The sequence below is a fragment of the Coptis chinensis genome, chromosome 7 (genome assembly GCF_015680905.1).
Source record: "Coptis chinensis isolate HL-2020 chromosome 7, ASM1568090v1, whole genome shotgun sequence".
Taxonomy (NCBI): domain Eukaryota; kingdom Viridiplantae; phylum Streptophyta; class Magnoliopsida; order Ranunculales; family Ranunculaceae; genus Coptis; species Coptis chinensis.
The window spans coordinates 15,681,335-15,706,612 of record NC_141462.1 but is presented as its reverse complement, the minus strand read 5'-3'; the positions used below and the strand labels follow the sequence as shown (position 1 = coordinate 15,706,612).

Genomic DNA, 25,278 nt, shown 5'->3' with positions numbered 1-25,278 from the left:
TCAGATTCCTGAGACTTCATCTCTAACATATGTATATAATGAACATGTAGTTTACCATATATCAACAACCGAAATAGTTGTGGATCTTGCCATAAATAATTAACATAGAATGCACCCCCAAACAGAATCAAGCACCAAGATTTTCTATGATGCAACTTAGTGAAATGAAAGCAAAGTCTGATAAACCTAGAACGTAACCGAGCATACACCTTCTTCTTCATCTTTGAACGAAAGGGTGTCTAAGTGAATGATCGTGAGAAAATGGATGTTTGTGGAAGATATGTTGGATATGTATAAGTTTTAGAAGGAAAGAATGGAAAAAATGTGAATGTGGGTTTAACACAAAACTCATTCATGGTGTAGGTTGGAACTGTCTTAATTCTGAAAATGAAGGTGTCAAGTGCCTTTTCCTTGGGAATTATTTCTGTATTAGGATGATTTAGAAAATGATGAAGCACAGGAGAAACAAGAGGGTCAAGTGCAAACTCAATGTTCCTTTGAAAAGGTGGAAGGTGGGGAAAATTGGTGATGGAAGATGAATGAGTGACATGATGATGTGAGGTGGATGAATGGGGCTCGGCTAGAGCTCTCAAGTCTAGATCATCAGAAGACTTGAGATATGCAAGACATTCCTCAATAGGTGGGTCAAAAGAATCACTGGGATAGAGGGTGAAAATTTTGTCTTCCGTCATAGCGTCAAGGGATGAATGGATGTTAACAGGGAGGGACTCGCGAGGTGGCAAAGAAGAATTGCAAAAGAGTCAAAGGAAATCTTCCTCGACTTCCAGGGAGTTCTTGTCGAAGTTGGAACTTCTAAAAGAAAGTAATTTGTGCATCTGATTATCAGGAAACGTGGTTTTGAAATAATCTTGAGCTAAGCTCTTGATCATGCTAACCTCTCCATCCGACGTCGTATCTGGGAACTATTTCATCATTTTAAAAACATTTACTTCAATAGAAAGATGACCAAACGACAAGGACATCGAACCATCGCAGCAATTTATAAGCGCATTGGCAGTTGCCAAGAAAGGACGCCCTAAGATGATCGAAACAAAGTCGTTAGCGACTTCTGTATTGAGGATAACAAAATCAGCAGGATAGTAGAAATCCTGAACCTTAACAAGCACGTTTTCAACAATACCCTTTGGATACTTAATAGACTGATCATCTAATTGCAACGTCATTTTAGTAGGTTGCATCGCTTGCAGACCTATTTGTTTATAGAGATAATAAGGGAGTAAGTTAACACTTGCCTCCAGGTCTAATAGTGCGGTCGTCGTGTGGGAATCTCCTAAGGTGCATTGTACAGTAGGACGACCAGGGTCCTTGTACTTAACGATCCCATTATGTTCAGTTAAAGTTGGAAACTGTTCAGTTAAAAAGGCGTCTTTAGGAATATTTGTTTTCCCCTAGTAGTGCATAACTCTTCAAGAAACTTAGCATGGTGAGATAACTTTTTAATCGCTTCAAGAAATGGTAGGTTTATCATTAGATTTTTGAAAACCTCCCTAATCTCATTGAAATTTGTATCCTTGTTTAACATTGCTAACCTCTAGGGAAACGGTAGTTTCTCTCTATATTTAGCGTATGGATCAATAAGATGTCTAACCGTGGCTTTTTGTTTCTTAGGTTGTGGTTTAACTGGTACCTCTACAGGGGTAGGATCTTCAGTTTCTATTTCGGTATCTAGTTCGATATCTGGTGTAGGGACTACTGGTAGGGTAACTATAAGCATAGTTACGGCGTTATCAACCACTCTGTCAGAACGGAGAGTGGTGATGGCATTTAGCTCACCTACGTTTGCATTGTCCTTACTAGTATTACCAATTACTTCAAAGGTTGTGTTTGTTGTTTTAGGATTAGGTATCGCTTGACCTAGAAACACACATTTAGGTTGTACTTTCTCTTGGGCTAACTGTTGTAAGGAAAGTTGGATGGCTTGTAAAATCTGTTGTTGGAATTGCATAAAGACGTCAAAACGATCCAGTTGTGGAAGAGTGTTTGTTACAGATTGTGTGACAGGAACTATGTCACGTTGATTATTAACCGGTGGGTTGTGGTAGTTATGATTAACCGGTGGGTTGTGGTAGTTATGATTAACCGAAACGATACCTCTATTTACATTATAATTATTATTGTTATAATTATTATAATTACCTTGTCTTTGTCCTTGTCTCAGTGGAGCTTGATTGTAATTATTTGCTGGCCTAGCGTTTTGATTATTATACGCTGGAGGTGTAACTTGTTGATTATTTCGCCAACCGTAATTGGGGTTTTGTCGTCAAGGTGCGTTAGGTTCGCTATTAATGGAACAAACATTGTCCGGCTGTGCGGATTGTTGTTCATAGACTAAAAGACAATAGGAGTCGAGATGTGCATGACTCAAACAGAAATTACATGGAATAGAGTTGATATTCATGACATGGATAGACTTTTGTTGAACAGAAATAGCTTCTACCTTTCTAGTGAGAGATTCGATTAAAGTTTTAAGCTCAGGATCGAATTTAATCTCAAACATACCGGCGGCCTTAACTATTGAAGAAGAACTAGCGGAACGGGAGATATCGTCCACTACCCCCGCCATTATTACGCTTTGTTTGATCTTCTAAAAATTTATAAGCCTCTAAGGCTCCTTTACTAAGGAAACTACCCCCATTCATTATATCAAGGACCTCTTTATGGTGGTGTAACAGTCCCTTGAAAAAGGCACAAACTAACGTGTCTTTGGCGAGGTTATGATGTGGACACTCTATAAGAAGGTTAGTGAAACGATTCCAAGCCTCTGAAAATAATTCATGAGGATTCTGTCGAAAAAAATGAATCTTGGAAAGCATTTCATCTGTCTTCAGTGGTGGGTGAAAATGTTCCATAAATAGTTGAACAAGTTTGGCCCATGAGTTCACAGAATTAAGCGCTTGGGCAGTTAACCAAGACGCCGCCTTATCTGCTAGGGTGAAAGGAAACACCCTCAGTTTAATTTGTTCAGCACCAGCCGTAGGATGATGGAATGTGGTAAGGACTTGTTCAATCCTACGCATATGCTGATAAGGTTTTTCGTGGTCTAACCCATGAAAAATGGGTAACAAATTAAATATATTATGGGGGATTCGGAAATCCCCCACTGGGTCTGCAAAAATAATGCAAGATTTTGGGCTATCGTTCAAGGCTTTGTAAAAGTCAGAGAGAGGAGACTCTCTTTTGTCAGCCATTATATCAGGTGTAGTGTGTGGTATACTAGCTAGAGGTGTAGTGAGTGGTATACTAGATAGGCGTGTTTGTTGACGTTGATGTTTGATTACGTTAGACATTTTTCTTCTACCTGACCTTAATCTCATGTAAGGCTAAGACCAATCTTAACTAAATACGACAAACGTCAAAACAATCTTGATATGCTAGTATAAATCCTCTAACAGGAGATGCGAGGAGTAGAAGAAAGAAGTACCTAAATGCCTCCTTGCTTCGCTTATGAATAGTGTCTTGTATATGCGAGCTCAGTGTGTTTAACAAGTTAGAAACACTGAATAACATGAAAAAATGGAAATTTGTACTCGTAAGAGGGCGCTGGTCGCTTAACCTTGGTAGAGCCTGGTAGGGCAATGTGTCGCTTCGAGTCTATTTCGAGTTCCAGGCGCTTCAGCGCAGGTGGTGCTCAAACTTTGCCTTGTATGGGCGCGGGTCGCGCTCAAGTCCAAATCGAGTTCTAGGTGCTTCAGCGCAGGTGGCGCTCAAACTTTGCCTTGTATGGGTGCGGGGCTCGCTCAGGCTTGTTCTTGGATTTTTTTTTTCTGAACCAGACAATCACGGTTAGAATCAAACAAGGGTGGGTGGGTTTAATGGGACTTTGGAAAGACTAAGAATACTAATGAAAACAATTCTAAACGGAACTAAGATGGCAGCGACGCCATTTGATAAAAGTTAAAATGATAGTTTTACCTATGCATAAGCAACGAGACTCAAAACGCAAGTAAAACTAAAACTAATTTCATGCTTATGTATCAAAGTTTCTCTACTCTCGATGCTATTGCAATATAGTTGGAATAGAAAGTTCGTTCCACTCCTAATTCTTTAGAATTCACGTTAACTAAGATTATCAGATCTACCAAAGTCAATGAGAGTACGGATTATATAATTATGCTAACAACGATGGGAAAATTCAAAATACAGAAATACTAAATTGACTATATGATAATGAATTAGGGGAATTTGATTCCACCTTAATTCGACTTAATCAACTAGCAAGGAATAGTCATAATCCTAATTGTAATGCTTCCGCATAACAATTGGGTGTCTCTAATCCTTAATTGTTCATGGTAATCTCTACCAACTAACAACTAGCATGTGAAGCAATCAAACCCATTCTCATAGTGAACTAATTACTTTCTAGAATGGAATAGAATATTACGAACTATTCTACGCTAACAACAATCAAGTTTTCATCAAGGCTTCTTCAAATCCCTCTAATGGAGGTTTTAACCTTGAATCATTATACTATCATTTCTACAACATGAACCATCAACACAAGTCATTATTGAATAACTAATTAACTTTCTTAATCTAATTTAACAATAGTCTAAGATTCAAATGGATTACAATTGAAATTAAAACTAATCTAGAACTAAATTTATGAATATTAATTATCAATTTAAAACAACTAAATCTATGAATGCAAGATTGAATTTGAAATCAAAGATTAAAATATAAACTAAGTATTTTATTCTAAGATTCAAACTTGTTCTAACAACTAATAGAATTGACAACTAATTAGATTAATCTATATAAACTAATTTAATGAATTAAATCTAAGTATTTGGATCATTTACTAATTCAAACTAACTAGAAAACTAGATTGAATGTAAAAAAAACTAGATCTTAAAAACAAGTTATTGGATCCTTTCTAACTACCAAAAACTAGATGCTTAAAAAGCTAAGTCTTTTGTCTTCAAATGGAGGAGACCATATCCAATTTTTCGTGCATGGGATGAGGAGCCATGTTTTGGGCCGGAAAATCGAGCCCAAAACCCAATTTCTTCAGTCCACAAAGGGGTTTTCAGCTGAATTTGACTTCAATAGCCTTTTTGTCCACTTTTGCTCTTCTGATTGGATCAATGCTTAGACCATTAGAAAACTCGTTCTGAGTCGGTCGTTTTGACATAAGGTAGGCCCAATTCTGAGGTCTGAGTCCAAAGATATGGCTTCCGGAAGTTCTGCTGACTTTTGTGTGTTATTTCTGCCCACGTTGACTTTGACTTTTCAGCTTTGACCGGGCTTTAAAAAGGTTTTTTCTCCTTGAATCTTGGCCTTTAATCATTGAACCTCTTAGCAACCAACCTTTGCTCCATTATCTCACAAAAGGGGCGCATTTCTGCACATATTCGACTCCAATGCCTGAAATACATAAGAACATGATAACAGTACTAACTCTTACTTATTAATCACAAAATTGGTCAAAATGCAATATTGTTAAGAGGTTAAAACTACAGTTTTTGGCTCTTATCAAGAACTCCTAAAATTCAAAATCATATGGAGTTATAAAGCCAAAGAGCTAAAAGAATGTATCACAATTCGGAAGCAAAATAACAAAACGAAGTTCTTATCTGGTTACAAGTATCTTAAAAACCCAGTTTCTCATCTTATCAAAATTTTGTTTTTCCCTTCCTTTTTCTTTCTAAACCATCACCCTATCCCCATAACTCCTAATAAAAGACCTCTAGCTCGATTAGGAATAGGATGGTGTGATAGTAAATGGCAAGCGTGATCAATCAACCCTGATTTCTTTGGATGTCATTTGAGTATGCGAGGAATGTAAGTGCCCACTGCAGTTGAGAGAACGAACCTTGAGTGAAGCTATCAGAGAGTTATGATTGCAACACACCCCTGTGAGAACCTACCTTAAGGAAGCTCTCTAAAAGCCTCGAAAATGACTCTACTTTTGCATTTCATTGCTTATGTTTTGTACAATTATCTTTAGATGCTTAAATTATTGTACATATGTTATTCTGAGTTTAAAGGAGTTTGTCCTTATTTACCGCTAATGAGATGTATGAACTTCTGAGAATAAATAAGGAAACAAGACCCTTTGTACTAAATAGAAGAAGTTTGTGAGTACCTTCACTAGAAAACTCTCACGAGGCTTAAAGCTCGTCCACTAGGGAATTCCTAGTGGTTTAAGGCCTTGTGGTATATGGTCAATATAATCGCACTCTACAAAACGAGATTAGTGTAACGTATAATAAATCACTCATTTGTGATCTTAGGTTTTTTTTCTCCTATCCTTGCTTGAGGACAAGCAAGATACTATTTGGGGATGGTGATCAGCTCCTAAATGTGTGTTTTATTACCCGTATATTGCTGTATTATAGTCTCTGTTACACTTAATGAAAGACAACTCATAGCTTTTACTGTCTTTTTCAAGTTAAAGAGTATTTCATACCACTTATCATAAAAGCTGCGTCTTAGCACCGAAAAGAGCCTTAATCACGCTTATTATGAAGACCAGTAGTTGCTGTGGAAAAGTGCTAAAAAAGTCAAAGTCAACAATCAAAGGACTCAAATCAAAAGACCAAAGATGGAGGCCCTTATTTCAAATTATGAAAAATTCTCCATAAACTTACCTTGGTCAAGAAGGCACCAAAAAGTAAAAGCAAAAGCAAAAGAAAAAGTGAAAAGGGTGAGATGTCTAGTTTGTAATGGAGAAGGGTAAATATGTAAATGGCAAAAGTAGGGGTATATAAATAAAAAGCAAGGGAGAGAGAGCTCATCCATTGTCTTAGGATCCAAACCATTTGGTTTGTTTATTTTCTTGTCTTATTTTTTAATTCTTGTTTTTAATTTCTTGTTGTTTTATTTTATTTCAATCAACTTGTTATTTCCTTTTCTTTATTTCAATCAAACTTGTTACTTGTTCTTTGTTTTAATCTTCAATCTTGTTTGTTGCTTTCATTTCAATGTTTTAATCAATCTTCCTTTCATGTTTTCAAGTCATTTTAATCAAATCAAGATTTCAAGTTCATTAGCTTAGAACCATTCTAATACTATAAGAGTCTACCTTTTTTCTTCATATCTTCGTTATTCAAACTCTAAACAATTTAGGATGAACCTCAACTCTTAATCTAACTCTTTTAAAGTATACTCACTACAATATTAAAGCTTCAATCCTCAAACCCGAAAACTACATGTTACTTTGGATGCCTCGTTTCGTGAAACATAACCTTATTACTCAGGGGGAGTTTCTTGACCTTCTCTTTAGGGGGAGAGCTATACTAAAGAGAATATTTCACAAGTAGATGGAATAGGAAATGAATTTATAGAAGAAGTGAATGAATGGCTTGGAAATGGTGATCAACAAGGCTATGAGAGTATTCCTTGAATTGAGAGTGATGTGTTAGTACTAGAAATGTAGGTGCACTCGATATGGCACCAGAAATAAATGTAGGTGCAACTGATATGGCAGAGTCATCAATGCCTTCAGAGTTTGCTATGTCTACACTATCAACTGAAGAATTAACACATAATGTCCTTCCCCAGGTAACTTCGAAACCCAGTATTGATGAATCTAATGAAATACATGATTTTACAAAATGTATTGCTCCCAAGTATTCACAAAGATCAAATAAGGGAGTTCCCAAAAAACAATATGAACCTGATCCGAAAGCCACGACCAAGTAGCCAATTAGCAACTATATGTCTTCCCATAGATTGTTTCAATCATATGCATTTACTTTAATTAATTATCCACTGTATCTATTCCTAGTAGTGTGCATGATGCATTAGCTAATCAAAAATGGACAAAGCCAATGAATGAGGAAATGGAGGCGCTACAGAAGAATGCAACTTGGGAACTTGCCTCTTTGCCCAAAGGAAAGAAAACAATTGGATGTAGATGGGTGTTCACGGTGAAACTTAAAGTAGATAGTAATATTGATAGGTATAAAGCGAGGTTAGTTGCAAAAGAGTATACACAAATGTTCGGTTTGGATTATCAAGAGACTTTTGCACCAGTGGCCAATTAAGATCAACATAATTCACATTCTTATATCCATAGCAACTAATCGGGATTGGCCTCTGCACCAATTTGATGTAAACAATGCGTTTCTCAATGGAGATATAGAGGAAGAGGTCTACATGGATTTACCACCTGAAGTTAAACATAGTTCCTCATGTAGAACTAAAGTTTGTAAATTGAAGAAGTCATTGTACGGGTTGAAATAATCACAAAGAGCTTGGTTTGGGAGGTTCTCTTATACAATGAAGGCATTCGGTTATAAACAAAGCAATTCAGACCATACTCTGTTTATAAAACACAAATAAGGGAAGGTAATAGCTTTGATTGTGTATGTTGATGATATGGTTATAACAGGAGATGACCCATGCGAAATGAAAGCATTACAAAAGTATTTGGCTACTAAATTTGAAATGAAGGATCTCGGACAACTCATATATTTTTTGGGAATTGAGGTTGCTAGATCGAAACATGGAATTTTCCTTTCACAACGGAAATATGTGCTAGATTTTCTGACTGAAACTGGAATGCTTGCTTGCAAACCAGTAGAAAACGCCTATAAAGATGAATCACAAGCTTGGAGTTTTTCCAGATCAAGCTCCAGCAGACAAAGGTCGTTATCAGAGGTTAGTTGGAAGATTAATCTATTTGTCACACATGAGGTCGGATATAGCTTATGCCGTGAGTGTGGTAAGTCAGTTCATGCATGCACCAAGTGAGGAACATATGAATGCACTATATCGGATCTTAAGATACTTGAAGAAAAATGCTCCAGGAAAAGGACTCCTATTCTCAAAAAATGATGTTTCCAACATTGAAGGATACTCTGACTCTGATTGGGCAGGGGATCAAACAGATAGAAGATCCACATCTGGGTATTTTACTTTTGTTGAAGGTAACCTTGTAACCTGGAGGAGCAAGAAGCAAAAAGTCGTGGCCAGATCAAGTGCAGAAGCTGAATTCCGTGGTATGGCTCATGGTATATGCAAGTTGTTGTGGATCAGAGATGTATTAGAAGACTTGGGAATTGAATATAAACAATCTATGACTCTTCATTGTGATAATAAGGTAGCAATTTAGATTGCACATAATCCTGTACAACACGATCGCACTAAACATGTTGAAGTTGATCGTCATTTTATCAAGGAGAAACTCGATCACAAGATCATACCATTTTCATTTGTCCATTCTGAAAGTCAGTTAGCCGATATATATGCTCACAAAAGCAGTTTCGGGAAGGGTGCTTCATGGTATAATCAACCAGTTGAACATGATGGATATCTATGCTCAGGGGCAGCCTTGAGCTTCAAGGGGCCCAAGCGAGTTCCTAAAAAGAGACCTATAGTAAACAAAAAACTATATATTTATCAATTTATAGGAGAAAAATGTTTAGTTGTTGTATTTGTCCTTTTAGAATTAGTAAATTTATTTTAAAGTAATAGTAAGAAGAAAGAAAGTGTGAGAAACTGAGAGAGGAGTTGTTAGCTTAGTCATTCTGAAAATTTGGAATAGTCTATAAAGATAAGTAATTGCAAGGTAGAGATGTAGATCACAATGTTTTGCTCTATAATATTGGTCTCGTGTTTTCAATTTTACCTTGAGTTGTGAGTTTCGAACCGGCGGGACTTAGGTTTTTTTTGCTTTACACGTTAGTAATCAAAACCCAAAAAAGCGGATATGAATCGAAGGTCAAAATGGGCCTACAAACTCAATGAGATTTGGACGTGGTGAGACCTATTATGGGCCTAAATGTATTAAGTTGAATTAGAATTAAGACAGATTTTGACAAGGATCTGGTGTTGGACTCTTGGGCAATGGGCATAGTAGCATTGGAGGCCCAACCACCCACCTGTGTGGATTGTTTCTAGGGCCGGAACTGTCTACGCTCCAACTTGAGGGAAAGTGTCAGCATGAGCTGTATGTGATGTGTAATATATTAGATTGATTCTGTAATATGGTAGAATGTATTTTAAGTATAGGAATATTTAGTTTACCTTAAGTAGGTTGTTTCATTTCTTTGATGATGTAAGTGTATCTATATATTGCCTCCTAACTTAGTGAAGAATACATACATAGAATTATTATATGCAAAACTCTGTTTAAAACAAATAATTTTCGTGATATCAATCTACGGGCCTCTAATAATTTTCTTGTTTTATTCACGTGAATCTCATATAGTTTAATTATACCTTGAACTTTATTGATATCTTACTTCTTTCAAAATAATGTTATTCACTTGTCCAAAAATAAAAATATAATAATAATAATAATAATGTTATCTAACTCTCAATTAAAAAAGGGTGTTAATATTTTCCCCGCCCCAATCGATACACTCACCCCAAAAGATATTTCCCTTGTCCGATCCATTATGCCCCTCCTCCACTACCAAGTACCACCACTGCCATCTACCACTACCTAATCCTAGAGTTGTGCAACTGCATTCGATCACAAGGTGATTAAGAGAATTCACTTGTTCGATGGGAACTTGCAGGGAGCGAACTAGATATTTTGAAACAAAGAGATTCACTTCAACAAAATATATAAATTGAGTGAAGAAACATATCAGAGTATGAATATTGAAGAGAGAGGACGGGTTGGACAAATAATGTAGAAGAAGTTTACTGTAATAAGTAACATTTAAAATATTCAAACTTTTTAATAATTAAATCTAGTAAGTAGCCGCCGAAATGAACATAGATAACTTTGTGCCTCCGTTTACGAGTGTTAGCAATAACCATTGAGATGTCAGATTGAGATGTTGAAGAAGAAATGTAACTTAAGCACCGAAATTTGGAGTAATGGGAATTGTGTTTAGACTTTAGATCTTCAAGCTTTCAAAGAAGCGCAACTCAATGGCTCACAAAAATCAGATTTAGGAAATTGGAATTCCTTAAAACAAAAATCTATGAGAAAAAGAAATGTATGTTCTAAATTTTCAGTTGAGAATAATCCAAGTATTCGGTCATATATACAAGTATAGTACAAAATATCTCGATATATTGCGATATTTGGAGATATCTATTCAGATTTCAGAAAAAGATATATAAATATTACGATATGTTTAGAGATATATACGACTGTAAATATCAGTAATATTTTGATAATATTTGCGATATTTGTAATGTTTGAGGATATTTTGCGATATTTAGAGATATTTGGAGATATTTTGTGTATATAATAATTTTATTTAATATTTACCATTATATTTTAAATAAATATAAATAATGTATCATGATATATCAAGAAATATTCACAATATCCACGATATTTATCGATATTTTAGATATATCTACGATATTTGCATGTGAAACAATGTCAAATATCCCTAAAGAGGGGGATATATCCACGATGCATATCTAGAAATTGAATATCGATAAATACCCATATTATGATATTTTGTACTATGTATACAAGTAGGGTCAATGGATCGGTTTGAATCGGATTTTGGAAAATCCGAACCCGAACTGATAAGAAAATTGGGAACTCGAAACCGAACCGAATCGATAATATTACGTTTAATCCGAAACCGAACTGATAAGATATATTGCAAACCGAACCCAAACCGACCCCAACCGAAAACTATAAAATCAATTAAATTTTAAATTAAATTAATTAATTTTAACCACAATTGATAAACATATATAAAATTAATCATAAATATTACTAAAATATTATCTTATCGGTTCGGGTTCATATCGGTTCGGTGGAGGAAAAATCCAAAACCAAACCAATATCTTATCGGTTCGGTTCGGTTTCGGATTGGTTTACAAACTAAATTATCAAAACCCAAATCGTTTTTTATCAATTTGGTTCAGATCGGTTATCGGGTTATCGAAACCATTGAGAGCGCTATATACAAGCGCCATAATATCAATATATATTATGGCTATATCAATATATATTTTTTGGGGGACGCTATCAATGAGGGCGGTGAAAATATTAGCACCGTAAAAAAAAAAATTTATGGGGCCTCCAAATAATTTGTTCTTGTTTTATTCAGAGACAGAGAGACTAGACGTGAATCTTGACAGAAGAGTACAGTTGCGCTATGAACTCTATATACAGTAGCTAGCCATGAACTTCAACTAAAGTATACGCAGACTACCACGAAGAGATTATTATTGCAGGTTTAGTTGTTCCGATCAGATATCATATATAAAGTTTACTTTCTTTAAAAAAATGGCTACCGAAACCAGTAAGCTTGAGATCGTCAAGGAAGTCAAGTGCAGTCCACATAAGTTCTACGAAATGATTAAGTACACACTTCATCACCTTCCCACTGTCTGCCCTGAGTTAGTTCCGGGGGCTGATATTATTGAAGGAGATGGTGAGAGTGTAGGTACTGTTAGGCTATGGAAGTATGTTATCCCAGGTAAAATATAAGTTCAATTAATGTTATTAACTACTTAGAAATGTTAGTTTTACTTGATTCAATTTGATGATCAAGATTATATATCTAGATCCGCGAGGTCAGGTTACTTTATTAGCCCGCCCTCCACGAATTTTCGACATGAACAGTCCACGGTCAGTTTCAACTTTCAAGTAAATCTTCACACGTTAATTAACTTCACTAATCGAGATGTCACGCCGTTATTATTGGCCAGAACATCTCGGGCTGTTTTTTTGGAGAACTCAAAAATCTGAGGTGATCAATGTCCCAACCAATTGTGATTCACGACGTACTTCAGTTACCGCATGGCTTAATTTGATTGAGTTTGAGAATATCGTCCCTGAAGAAAGGCATAGCTATTTTGCATTGACGAAAATACAAAATTTTAAAATTTCAACCCACCGTCCTCAAGATGGACATTGTCTATTTGGCATTCACAAAGTGGAAAATTTCAACCCAAATATATATATCATGGTTCTTGACCATGATTTACTAAAATAAAAATATAGTGAATTAGTGATGATCATTATACTCTTTTTTCTAACTACATTTTTTTTTTATTGTCGGACTATTTACTGTCGTTGTTGCTACAGGGACTACTGAGATTTTGGAAGCCAAGGAAAAAACTAAAGTAATCGATGATGAAAACATGTTGATAGTTCTTGACATTTGTGAAGGAGATCACACAAATCATTATGCACAGGTTGTGGAAAAGATACAAATTATTCCAAAGGGTTGGGGGCTTAGTAAAATGGACTCTTGAGTATGTAAAGGCTAAAGAGGGAGTCTCTGATCCAAATCATTATATGGATTTGTTTGCTAAAATTACTGACAAGTTGGAGGCTCATCTTATTGCCAAGGCTTAAATGAAGTAAAACATAATGACGAAGATTGATGAAATTATGTATGCAATGGTAATTTAATAATGTGCTTGTAATGATGAAGTTATGACTCTAACTTTGTGACTTTGGGAAAATTAAATAATGCTTCTTTTGTGAGGCAGCTGATTTTGTTGTTCCCGGCAGTCACTAATATAAGTATTTAGTGCTTTAGTTTTTGAATTAATGTTTCAATTCATAATTCATATGGTGTTTTTTAAGTAATTGTTATTTAGTGCTTTAGTTTTTGAATTAATGTTTCAATTCATAATTCATATGGTGTTTTTTAAGTAATTGTTCCGATCTGATTTAGATATGTTCTAATTGGTCCGTTTAATGGTTAGAAATCCTTGTTTTTAGTTTTGTTATTTAAGTTAGACGTCTTAGCTATATTCAATGAGAGCATAATATTTCATTTAGTTGAAGAAAAATATTCCATATCTCTACACTATATATGATAGCCGGGTTTGTAGGAGCCACACTTCTCAACCGAACAGTGTATTTCTAATCTCCTTATTTTAAGATTTTAGAGCCACCTCCCTACGTTTATTTAAATTATATCTCTCCTATTTATTAATTACAATTGGCTCCCTGATCTCTATTAAAATTGAATCACCTCTTTCTTCAATAATTTTAGGATAGTCTTCTTAATTTAAAAGCTAAAATTTATGTATAGAAATTGTATATCTTTCCCATTTTTAGAAAATTGTTTTTCTTTTCTTAGTGAGAGAAACAACTTGGCTTAAACGATAACCTAGTACGAACACATGCTAGTAATAATCTAGTAGCACATTAGACAAGAAAAAAAAAAGAGACCAGCTTAATTATAGTAATATGCAATATATTTAGGTCCTCTACCAAATTTAAAAGCTAAAATTTATGTATAGAAATTGTATATCTTTCCCATTTTTAGAAAATTGTTTTTCTTTTCTTAGTGAGAGAAACAACTTGGCGAACTGATGCGTAGCACAGAACACATGCTAGTAATAATCTAGTAGCACATTAGACGAAAAAAAAAAGAGACCAGCTTAATTATAGTAATATGCAATATATTTAGGTCCTCTACCAAATTTAAAAGCTAAAATTTATGTATAGAAATTGTATATCTTTCCCATTTTTAGAAAATTGTTTTTCTTTTCTTAGTGAGAGAAACAACTTGGCGAACTGATGCGTAGCACAGAACACATGCTAGTAATAATCTAGTAGCACATTAGACAAGAAAAAAAAAGGAGACCAGCTTAATTATAGTAATATGCAATATATTTAGGTCCTCTACCAACATACAATTTTTTGTAACAAACTTATCAATGCACAATTTCACAAAACTAGCAACATGTTAGCATCCGTCAGTTAAGTGATGATGTGTTATATTATTTTTATTTTTCATTTTTATATTTTCCACCCAGCACACCTTGTGTGGCAAATTGTATACACCTTGACCAGTTTGACACTTTGACCTTGACCCAGTTTCAATTCATCTCCCTCCAGCAACCTTGACCAGTTCTGTATCTTTCTCACCCAAAAAACCAAATGACCAAATTATAACAAATTGCTCCAACTTTACCACCCCCAAGCATAATTGATTTGAACTTTAAAGGGCATTCAAGCTCACACTTGGTTGAAGTGTATGGGTACGGAGCTCAATGCTAGCTTGAAATTTGAGATGACCACATATGTATTAAGCGGAACCACCGTCTGGCATCCAACAAAAACACATACATAAGTTCAATTCCACAATCATCAAATTACACCAAGCTCTTGAATTGAAATCAAAATCCTTATTCAAACCCCAAATCATCGAAATTCACATATCAACAACAAAAACACGAGCCCAGAAGTCAAAATTGATTTGAAGTTAACTTCATGCTCATCATTGAGCTTGCTCCAACTTTACACCCAGATTTGAAGTTCTTTCTAAAAATACCCAAAATCAGAAATTATATCGGTGGTGATGTTGATATTAAGAGGAAGAAATAAAAATAAAAAATATGAAGAGAATAAGAAGAAAAAGAAAAAAGAATGAGTAGAGAGAGGAGCATGGCGGAGGCACTGGTCTTGGTGTTGGCAGTGGCAGTGACACCCTTCAGTTTCTTTTTTGGGTTTTGAGAAATTGTTAGTCACGTGGGTTGTGCATACTTTGGTTAGATATAAACAGTTTGCATCTTTAGGAGAGCAACAAAAAAAACACAAAAATTTTGAACAAAAAAAACACCAAACCAAAAAAACACCAAGCAATTACGCGGTTTTGCCAAAACCGCGCCACTAAAGCCCAATTGACAGGCCCAAGCTCGCGTGGTGTTCAGAACATCGCGTGCTACTTCTATATAAACAGCTCCAAAGCCGCGCGGTTCAGTCACTTTCACCTTTTCTCACAATTATAAAACCTCTCCTTAGTTTTAAAAAAAAACAAAAACCTACCTAAACTCTTAAAATTTGATATGGATCCTTTTGAACCTTTCGACGGTGATGATTGGCAGTACACAGACGACATTGGCGATGAGAGAGAAGAATCTGAGGAAATAGAATACGGTGAGGGAAAAGACAGTGGGGGAGAAGAACCCGAGAATGTCGCGTCGACTGATAGACATCCCTATGTACTGGAGTATCAGATGAACGACTTCGGTTGGCAATTTACACCTGGAGAAGCACTTGATATAGAAGTTGTGTCTTCTACACATGATACAAAACACGGTCGAGTGCAATGGCTAATACTCAGGTAATTAATTAGTTTTGATTAAATATTTTGAATATTAATTAGTTGAGTTGGACCAATTAATTATTTATCTTATACACATTATATTTTTTTCATAATATCAGCATGTTATTGACTACCGAGTTAGATCGGCTTTATATGGTGTTAGAGAGTGGTGGAAGGTTATTAAGAGTTTGGATGAGTTTGTACATATTAGAGATAGTATTTTGTATACACCTTTGGGTCTTTTGGTTGATGTGGATTATGAGAAGGCTGATTGGGCAGTGGTCATAGCTTTAGTAGAAAGATGGTGGAGTATAACTCATACATTTCATTTCCCTTGTGCGGAGTTAGGGTTCACACCACTAAACTTCACTATGATTTTTAGGTTGAGTATCGGTATAGGCCAACCGATACCTTTTCATACAAATTATGAGAATATGGATAATATGCTTATGAGTTTTCCTCGTTTGGGTGCGGATGCTTATGATTCTTCTGTGATTAAGTTATCTCATATTAAGACTGCATATATGGAACCCCTCTTGCATCCTGATACACGAGCGGAGTTAGCTTTGACTGTTCTACCGGGTAGTGAGGATGCCGACGAGATGTTAGGACTTTTTGATGTTTTTATTGGGCATGTTTTGTTTCCCAATGGTCATTCTACTGCACGACCGGATATTATGCTTATGTATCCGATTTGCATACTATGAGAGATTATGACTGGTAGCTCGGTATATGCCATTGATATCGGCATTAGATAAAGCTTTACGTACATTGAAGTAGAAGTCCTCGATTGCGGGATTCACTGGACTTTTAGAGATTTGGTTTTATGAGTACTTTCGATGTCTTTGTCCTAACATAGACATGATTGCCGATACTACGCCCTAGATTTGCTAGTTGGTCGTATTCTCACTTGACTCGTAAATGAGGGCGATTAGGAATAATATCTGTATGGCTCGTGCTCAGATTGATATTAGATCATTGTCATCTATTGAGTGGAGACCTTGGCGTTTGTCTACTATGATCCAGTTGTACAGCATGCTTGTGTGTTGTCACGTCACAGAGTTATTTTTGCCGCACGTGACTGTCAGGTTTGGTACTGTGGCAACAGATGTTGGAGGCAGATGATTGGACGTTATGGAGTTCCATGTGCTCCCATGCCAGATGTTAGTGATGCGAAGTCGTGGGGTAGAACTCATATTCATGAAGTTCATGCTAGTTGTGGTCCTTGGCCAGATGCATCTTCTTTTGTTGTTGAGCAGACTGCTGATCAGTATTATAAATGGTGGAACCGTGCTCCATGGGTCCGTTGTTGCCTCTTGTTGGTCGGGCTAGCAACTTCGAGTTTGTGGGCCTGGAAGGAATGAGACGTGAGCTACGTATTCCTCATCCGCCACGACCGCTTACAACCCACAACCTCGAATGCATATCATCCAAATTCACGGTAATGCCAAGAATCCTCGATGTTTGCCGTGTGTGGACTGATGGGGGGAGCCTACTTATATTTCCATTCCCGAGGTGCCTCATGCTCGTTTTCTCTAAGTTAGAGCTGCATATTGATCGATCAAGATACCATGGTGAGTTTAATTGTTTTATTTATCTTCTTCATTATATATATAATATGTACTCACACTTTGTATTTTCTTGGATTTTTAGTCGAGGTTCTAGAAAGATATGAGAACCGTGTTCTTATGTTTGATGGGATGATGACACCTGTATCATTATAGCCAAGAAAGAGAGGAGGCATATTCTCGGACATATCGCCAATCCCAATGCGCGTATGGCCGAGACTTCGGAAAGCGCGATGAGGATATCGCGACAAGTGTACACGCAGCAACACATCGTGGATATGAGGAACTTTAGGTTGAAGTAGTTAACCTCCGTGCGGGCCGAGAGAATATCATAATTCTCGATTAGGAACTTAGAGGAGCGACTTGAAATGTCCAAATAGAGAGAGAGAGGGATCGAGTGGTAAGGGCGAAGAAGAGAGCTAAATAAATTTGATGTAATATGATAGGTTTTGGATTATTTTGGATATTATATGATTATATCATAATCATAGATTTTGACCGCATAATCATAGGTTTTTAATTTATTTATTTTTTTCGATTTTGAATTACAATTCTTAATTTCTTCAATTGCACAATTGTTAATTTCTTAACTTCTATGCACAACTCATAATTTTTTAAGTTCTATGCACCACAGTTCTAGTTTTCAGAAAAAACGCACGCGGTTTTGGCAAAACCGCGCCCATTGAAGCCTAAGCCCACGCGGTTTTGCCAAAACCGCACCATAGAAGCCCATTTAGCAGCCCAAGCCCACGCGGTTTTGCCAAAACCGCGCGGTGTTTCTCAAACCGCATAAGTGATTTGATACAGCATCAAACCTGGGAACCAAATATTGGTCGATTTGGTGTTTGGTTTGGTGTTTTTTTTTGGTGTTTTCATCAACATGTAGTTCTTCTGAAGTTGAAAAAATACCAAATTCTTGAGAATTTGCTGTTTTATCACTGCTAAAGATGCTCTAAGGTTTGCTGGGTGGAAAATGAAAAAACAAAAATGATACATTATCACTTAATTGATGGATGCTAACAAGTTGTTAGTTTTATGAAATTGTGTAAAGTACATTGATATGTTTGTTACAAAAAATCGTATGTTGATACAAGTGTGAAGAGGATCTAAATACGTTGTATATTTATGTAATTAAACCAAAATAAAAATGCCACAAATTTGATATACCTGCCCGGCTCCAATCTGAGATCGAGATTTTGTTCCCTCCCTAGCAAGGCTAATTTCAATTGAAGATTCGGAGCCAAATTCTTATTGTTGCAAAACCAAACCATAGGTGGTAGAACAATAGTATTGCAAAATATATAGGAGCCAAATTATGATAATTTTTGGATTTCTGATAAAAATAAAACAAAATAGAAAAGAAAAGACCAAATGTAGTAATTCTGGGTCTTGATAGCCTATGGTTGGGATTTCGTCAACGGTGCATAAATCAAGGGTCGACACTCCCTCGACCATAATTTGATTTAGAATTAAATTTCGCTTAAAAAAAACCCAAACAGTAAAAGGCCTACGAACTTCCCACCAATTTAAGACTAAACTCTTCGTTCTCCATCTACCCCTCTCACTTGAGTTCTATTGCTTTGGTTTTCCTTCTTCTTTCCTTAGCCAGTAGCGTAGCATCTTTAACTCATTCATCACTTTGATTCCAATTAGTGAATCATGTTTATGTAAGCTTGTTTCTTATAGCTATTTAATTCTTGAATTTAAATTTCCATTACGATTACGGTTGTGCAGGTTGCTATAATAACTCTTGCATAACTTGCTAAAAAAAAAATGCAAAGCTGGAAAATCAAGCAAGGCAGGTATGAATGGTTTGTTTTTCCAGAGATAGGAATAATGGTTTACCATTTTTGTAATTTTAGCGTACTGTGTAAGTGCGATGCTCGCAGGATCGGAACACTTAGATTTGGCGATAACGTAAGTGTGTAACTGTATAATTTGGGATTACTATGGGTTGTAACAATGTATCAAAGCCTGTGTTTTTGTCAGATTCAAAGTCGTTGGCCAACCTTAGAGCTCAAATCTTCTGCTATGAAAATTGTGGGACTGAAGACACATTATTAGCGTAAGTCGCCAACCAGTAAGAGTTCTCTTTATCATTATTGGTCTTGAAATTGGGGTTTCACCAGTTTAAGTTTTGTACGATTCTCTGTTTATTCAGTCTTAGTTATCTTCATTAGAAAATTTCTTCTCTATCATGAATTACTTAACTTAATCTAACGGCTCACTACTTTTCTCCCTCATCGCCCCACACTCTTCGTCAATGGAAGTGGACGGTGAATTACTTATTACTGATGTTATATGATGAATAAATAATTGTCAGCTAATCATTGATTAATCAAACAAAAGCAACTCCAGCTTGTCACTGATATTTTTAATATAGAGGTGTGCAATGAATTAGTTTATCTCTTGAAGGACAAGTTTATCTCCCTCCATTTTGGAATTGTCGGTGAGTTGGCTTCATTCACTCTTGAACTTCATCTTCTGCCTTGGATATGATATTTTTCGAATGAATTTGGTCTATTGTAATTACTAGAATCTGCCTCTAACTGTGTTTATCTCTTCAATCAAACGAAATTGAAATTTCTGTTCACCAAATTTTCGTGTATCGAGTTTGATATTCAATAAGAATTTAAACTTTGTGTGAGGTGCGTGTGCTAAGTTGAAGTGCGTGTGGTTAGCAATATTGCTAACAAACAAGAATCTTAATCTATATATATATTGACTTTGTTAATGCCCAAAAAGAGAGGGGATCGAACAAAGGGTTTGGTTTATGTATGGGGATAATCATTTTAGGCTAAAACACCATGTAAAAAAAACTACAGCAGTACATTAGTACAACCTATTTTTATTGGATAGGTTTAACGCTTTTCCATATTGTTTATCATATATTATTTTTTTTTGGATCCAATAGAATAATTTATTACATTTTTTTTTGTGATTCTCTTTATCTATTTTCTTTCTTATTGTACTCCTTTTACTATTTACGTACCTATTTTTATTATATAGTGTGCACTAATGTTTGGGTTAGTCAACTTTTATCTAAATACACTTTTGGACCTTGATTGGAGGAAACAATTCTAATTTTGCAAACTTGAGGGTTCTATTGCAAAAGCAATTCCTTGAGTAGCGTTTGTCTCACTGAAATTGTCAGTTTTATATCTTAACGATTTTTTTTTTTCACTTCATCAATTTGCCCTCATGCGGTACTTTTTTTTTTATTAGTTGCCTATTTCTATCATTTGGAGTGTGTTAATGTTTGATCTTATATGGGGAAAAGTTAGCTGAGATTGAGTACACAGGCAGAGTGAAGTAGAAGAATGTATTCAAGCATTTTAAGATCACTCAGATTTAAATTATAATAATATATGTTCAACTTATGTCAGATTTGATGTATCTTATGATAGGAGTTGCATGCTGGAGCAATTTTGTTGAAGGATGGGATATAGAAGATTCAGAGCATCATCACCTGATGTGGGAGAATGGATGGATGTTGCTGAAGTTGTTGCTCTCTTATCAGGAGGAAGGATATCCAAATTTTTAGTATGGAGGGTGGCAACCAAATGTTATCATTGTCCTTAAGTTGCCAGCTGAGGAAGCTAGCAGTTGAAAGCTAATGAATATACAATATTTAGTTGTCTTAAAGATCCTGGAACCATGTTTACTTGGTTGTTTTAGATGATTCATATGTTATATTGGGGTGGTTCATAATTTGCCCAAGTGGGCCCTTAGGAATCAACAAGAAATTAATAAACAATGATGGAATGCTCTTTCATGTGCACTGTTGCATGTTTGGTTAAATGAAGTACGCCTTTATAAGCATTGGGTTGTTGTGATTTTTGTATGTTTGAAACGGTAGGTATATAATAGCTAACATTACAATGATTCCTTATTGAGGAATTTTTATCTAGCTAATATGTTGTTGCAAAAATGTTAATAAACTATAGAGAACACATCAACTTAACAAAACAACTCAGTTTCTGACTCATGGTTGGGATTCGATTTCAGGGGTATAAATCGAAGGTCGGGACGAGTGCCACGATGGTAGCCCATGAGTTGAGTTGGACAAAACCCTTTGTTTCTTTGCGACTCTTTAATGGTGAAAACCTTTTGTTTCTACTTTCGTTCTCTCTCCCAGAAGCCCACAAGGCCACAACCGTTCTCTTTCACCAAAATACCTTTTCCTATCACTCTCTCTCTCTCTGTATCAAGTTTCAAGTTTGTTTGTTTTTTGTATGTGTATAATTAAAAAGGTTGGTTGCTAATTATTTACTTCGTGTTTTTCGATCAAACTTAAGGGAGCACCTTCAAACTAAAGTTGTAAAAGAAACCGAGGTACGTGTATTTTAAACAGGAAAGAAAGATTTATTTATACATTAAGGAAGTTGGATATGCATACGATTTTGATTACTGACGGATTCGTTTTTTAACGACAGCCAACTGTTCAATCAATGGTGAGGGAGGAACTTCGCTCTCTAACTGTTAATGAAACCATGCTAACTTCATTTTTACTGAGCAAAACTCTTGAAACACCTCGCTGACTCGCTCATACAGTGTCATTGCTCGCCTTCTCTAAGCAATCCAATTATTAGTAATTCTCCTCCCCTCCATCCAAATATTGCTTAAGAAGAAAAGTAACCTTCTTGAGGATTAAATCTTGATTCCATTTTGTAAGTTTTTCCATCTATTTATTTTGTTAGTTCGGGGTGCTGATATTATTGAAGGAGATGGTCAGAGTGTAGGTGCTGTTAGGCTATGGAAGTATGTTATCTCAGGTAAAATATAAGTCCAATTAATGTTATTAACTAATTGGAAATGTTAGTTTTACTTATTTAATTTGATGATCAAGACCATATATCTAGACGGCGAGGTCAGGTTACTTTATTAGCCCATCCTCAACAAATTTTCGCCATGAACAGTGCAGGGTTAGCTTTAAGTAAATGGTACACATAAATTAGCCTCACTAATGTCAGATGTCACATGTTCTTATTGGCCAAAACATCTCGGGTCGGTTGTTCGGAGAACTAAAAAAATCTGAGGTGATAAATGTCCCAACCCATTGATTCAGGACTTCAGGTACCACATGAAGTAATTTGATTGAGTTTGAGACTATCCTTCCTGAAGAAGGAGTTCGCTATTTTACATTGACAAAAGTACAAAATGGAAAATTTCAACCCACTCTTCTTGTAGGAGATTTTATGAGTATCTCCTGATCTTCTTTTGTGCCTTGTGATTAGGAATCTCTCTTTTGACAGAGAAGGAATGAGATGATTTAGAGTTCAGGATTGAACCGCCTGGCAGCTGCCTACGTATCTTCTTGTTTGTTTAGAAGAATCAAATCCTATTTTGCGTAGTTCCTAAGAGCGAATTCCTATAGTTTATATAGGAATAACTTCGAGAGTCCTAGGGTTAGGGTTAATCTCACCGCTTGTGAGTTCCCTTCTATCTTAGGACTCTGCCTTCCTATTAGGAATCCTCTCCTTATGGAAGTCTGAATCTAGACCATATCTTATTAGTGGTAGGTTTCCTTGTTGATCATAATATCCCATTGTATATGGGAAGATTATATCTAAAAGGTAACTCTTAAGATATGTCATTACGATTCTTTCTTTATCATCAAATATCATACTCTTCAGTTTCCTTATATTCAGGAACTATCCATATCAATTCCTAACGACTTGGAGAACTGTTATGCTTAGAGACGGTTAGTCACGTGCCTGACACATGTTTACTAAACACTTGTGATAAACACGAGATCACTTATTCATAGAACTGATCTGATGAATCTCGTCTTATTCTGGACATCTATAGTCCTGGGTAGGGATGTCCAAATGGGTACCTGACCCGGCCTGAACCCAATTTTTTGGGTTTTGAATGGGTATCGGGTTATCCAAACCCGGAGTCGGGTATTTTGTTGAGAAGTGTGACCAAACCCTACCTTAACCCTATATTTCGAGTACCCATCGGGCTCGGGTTTCGGGTAGGATAAAACCTGATATAAATGAAGAAAGAAGACAATAAGAAACTTTATTTGAAATATATATCTACATTTTATTCCTTCTTCGACTATCCACCAATCCTTCAAACAAAATAAAACTTATAATGAACTTGGAAGTAATTATCACTTATACTCGGACATAATTATTTGATATGATTTAAAAATAGATGGACTCGAAATGAATTATAGACACATGATCACATGCAATTACTGAAAAAATTAGAAATCCCAACATAAATTTTTCCATAATCTAATATATTAAATAACTCATCATTGTAAACATGAATGATATCATAATCCAAATATTTATCTAACTTATTATTTTATATGAGATTAGTAGTATGCAATTGAAATTGGATTTGGGGTTCGATTTCGGTCCGGGTTCAGTTTTGGGTTTTTTAGCCCTTTTAACAGGTTTAGGGCTAAATTATCGGGTCGGGCTCGGATCGGTTCGGGTTTAGAGAGTGTGACCAAACCTTACCCTATGTATTTCGGTGTGGGTTCGGGTTCGGGTTTTGTCGGGTTCGGGCAGGGTTCAGTACGGGTTTTTTGTTCGGGTTTTGGGTTGGTTTTGGGTGTCGGGCAAGATGGACATCCCTAGTCCTAGGTCATTTCCCTCCCACGTGTCATCTAGTTAGTTACGGGAAATCCCCCTTACAAATACCCCCTCTCATGCCATCTAGCATGTGGGCACTTGAAGTGACACTGCTTTTGGCGCAAGAATCTTTTTCTTAAATAGTTGTCGCAACTGCTTATGGGCTCAATTAATTAAGGTTGCTGAAAAGATGGCTCGAACAGACATGCCGTTTCCTGAAAAAGATAATGATGGCAGTTCCATCCCGAAAAGACGCAATGCTTGGGCTAATCGTAACCGTACATCTTATCTGTATATAAATGATCTGGTGAGAGAGCCCTCATTATCTTTTCCGCTATCTTTTCCCTGTATACTGAACCCCTTGATATCCCATTAGGGTTTAACCAAAACTCCAAACTTTCTCTCTTTTCTGATCATGAATCCCAACTGGTCACTTATAAACTTTGATGATCTCTCTTCCCTAGAACTGATCCGATAGAAATTTCACATCTCTGCTAATATTGGTCTTAAGTGGGGGAGATTGTCTGATGAGTTGGCCTACAAAGAAGTAGCGCTCATAACAATCGGTCAACTTAGGGCCGGACTCACCTTTCCCCTCATTCTCCTATCGTCTTTTTCGAGGGGAAGCAGAGTGACGAGGGTTGGGTTGATCACCACCTTTGAGTGTTGGGTGATGCGTGGGACGTTCGCCCTCTAGATGTTGATGGTGAGCCAGTGGGGATTCCTGTTCCCAGAAAACACACTCATGCTCCGACCAGTAAGTCTATTTTCTCATGAATTTTACAATCATTATAAGAGCTTTTTAACTGAGTTCCTTTGCTATTATTCTTTAGATGACTCTTCCCCCTGGAACCAATTAACTGCAACTGATGTTGCTATGGTAGATTTCATTAAGAAGATCCCCAATAATCAAAGGATGTCCTGGGTGATAGTTCCTGACCCTACCTATCTCTTTGAATATTTCAATATGTCTATTGAAGAACTGCTGACACTTGCCGCCATCTTTTCCCCTTTTGGGATAAATACTGTGAATTCTGGGTGCACAGTACTTCCTCCTCCTATGGATCAGGATGTTGGTCTTTTTCCTCCTCCAGTTCAGGATGAATCCTCTTTGAGTACTAGAAGGAGAGGAAGCCGCAAAGAGAAGAGTTC

At 36.2% G+C, this 25,278-nt stretch overlaps 1 protein-coding gene, 1 long non-coding RNA gene and 1 pseudogene across 3 annotated transcripts; all 3 read left to right on the top strand.

Moving 5' to 3' along the window:
• Positions 1-8,563: 8,563 nt before the first annotated feature.
• On the top strand, positions 8,564-9,079 carry LOC147486215 (secreted RxLR effector protein 161 pseudogene; annotated as a pseudogene).
• Positions 9,080-12,132: 3,053 nt separating this feature from the next.
• LOC147486214 (MLP-like protein 43) lies at positions 12,133-13,355 on the top strand. The gene is made up of 2 exons (XM_086573421.1): positions 12,133-12,371; positions 12,983-13,355. The coding sequence occupies exons 1-2, from the start codon at positions 12,179-12,181 to the stop codon at positions 13,150-13,152; spliced, it is 363 nt and encodes a 120-aa protein (XP_086429547.1). The 5' UTR covers positions 12,133-12,178; the 3' UTR covers positions 13,153-13,355.
• Positions 13,356-18,951: 5,596 nt separating this feature from the next.
• On the top strand, positions 18,952-21,355 carry LOC147486213 (uncharacterized). 2 transcript variants are annotated; one of them, XR_015202682.1, is made up of 3 exons: positions 18,993-19,450; positions 19,523-19,598; positions 20,941-21,355. It is a non-coding gene; the product is annotated as an uncharacterized LOC147486213 (long non-coding RNA). The 2 variants fall into 2 exon arrangements; XR_015202681.1 differs by having other exon boundaries at positions 18,952-19,598.
• Positions 21,356-25,278: the final 3,923 nt, after the last annotated feature.

What these genes read in the sequence shown, in the direction of transcription:
- LOC147486214 (XM_086573421.1), top strand. Translation starts at nt 12,179, where the DNA reads ATGGCTACCGAAACCAGTAAGCTTGAGATCGTCAAGGAAGTCAAGTGC. An exon ending in ATGGAAGTATGTTATCCCAG is followed by an intron (nt 12,372 to 12,982) that starts GTAAAATATAAG and finishes TTGTTGCTACAG; the next exon opens with GGACTACTGAGATTTTGGAA.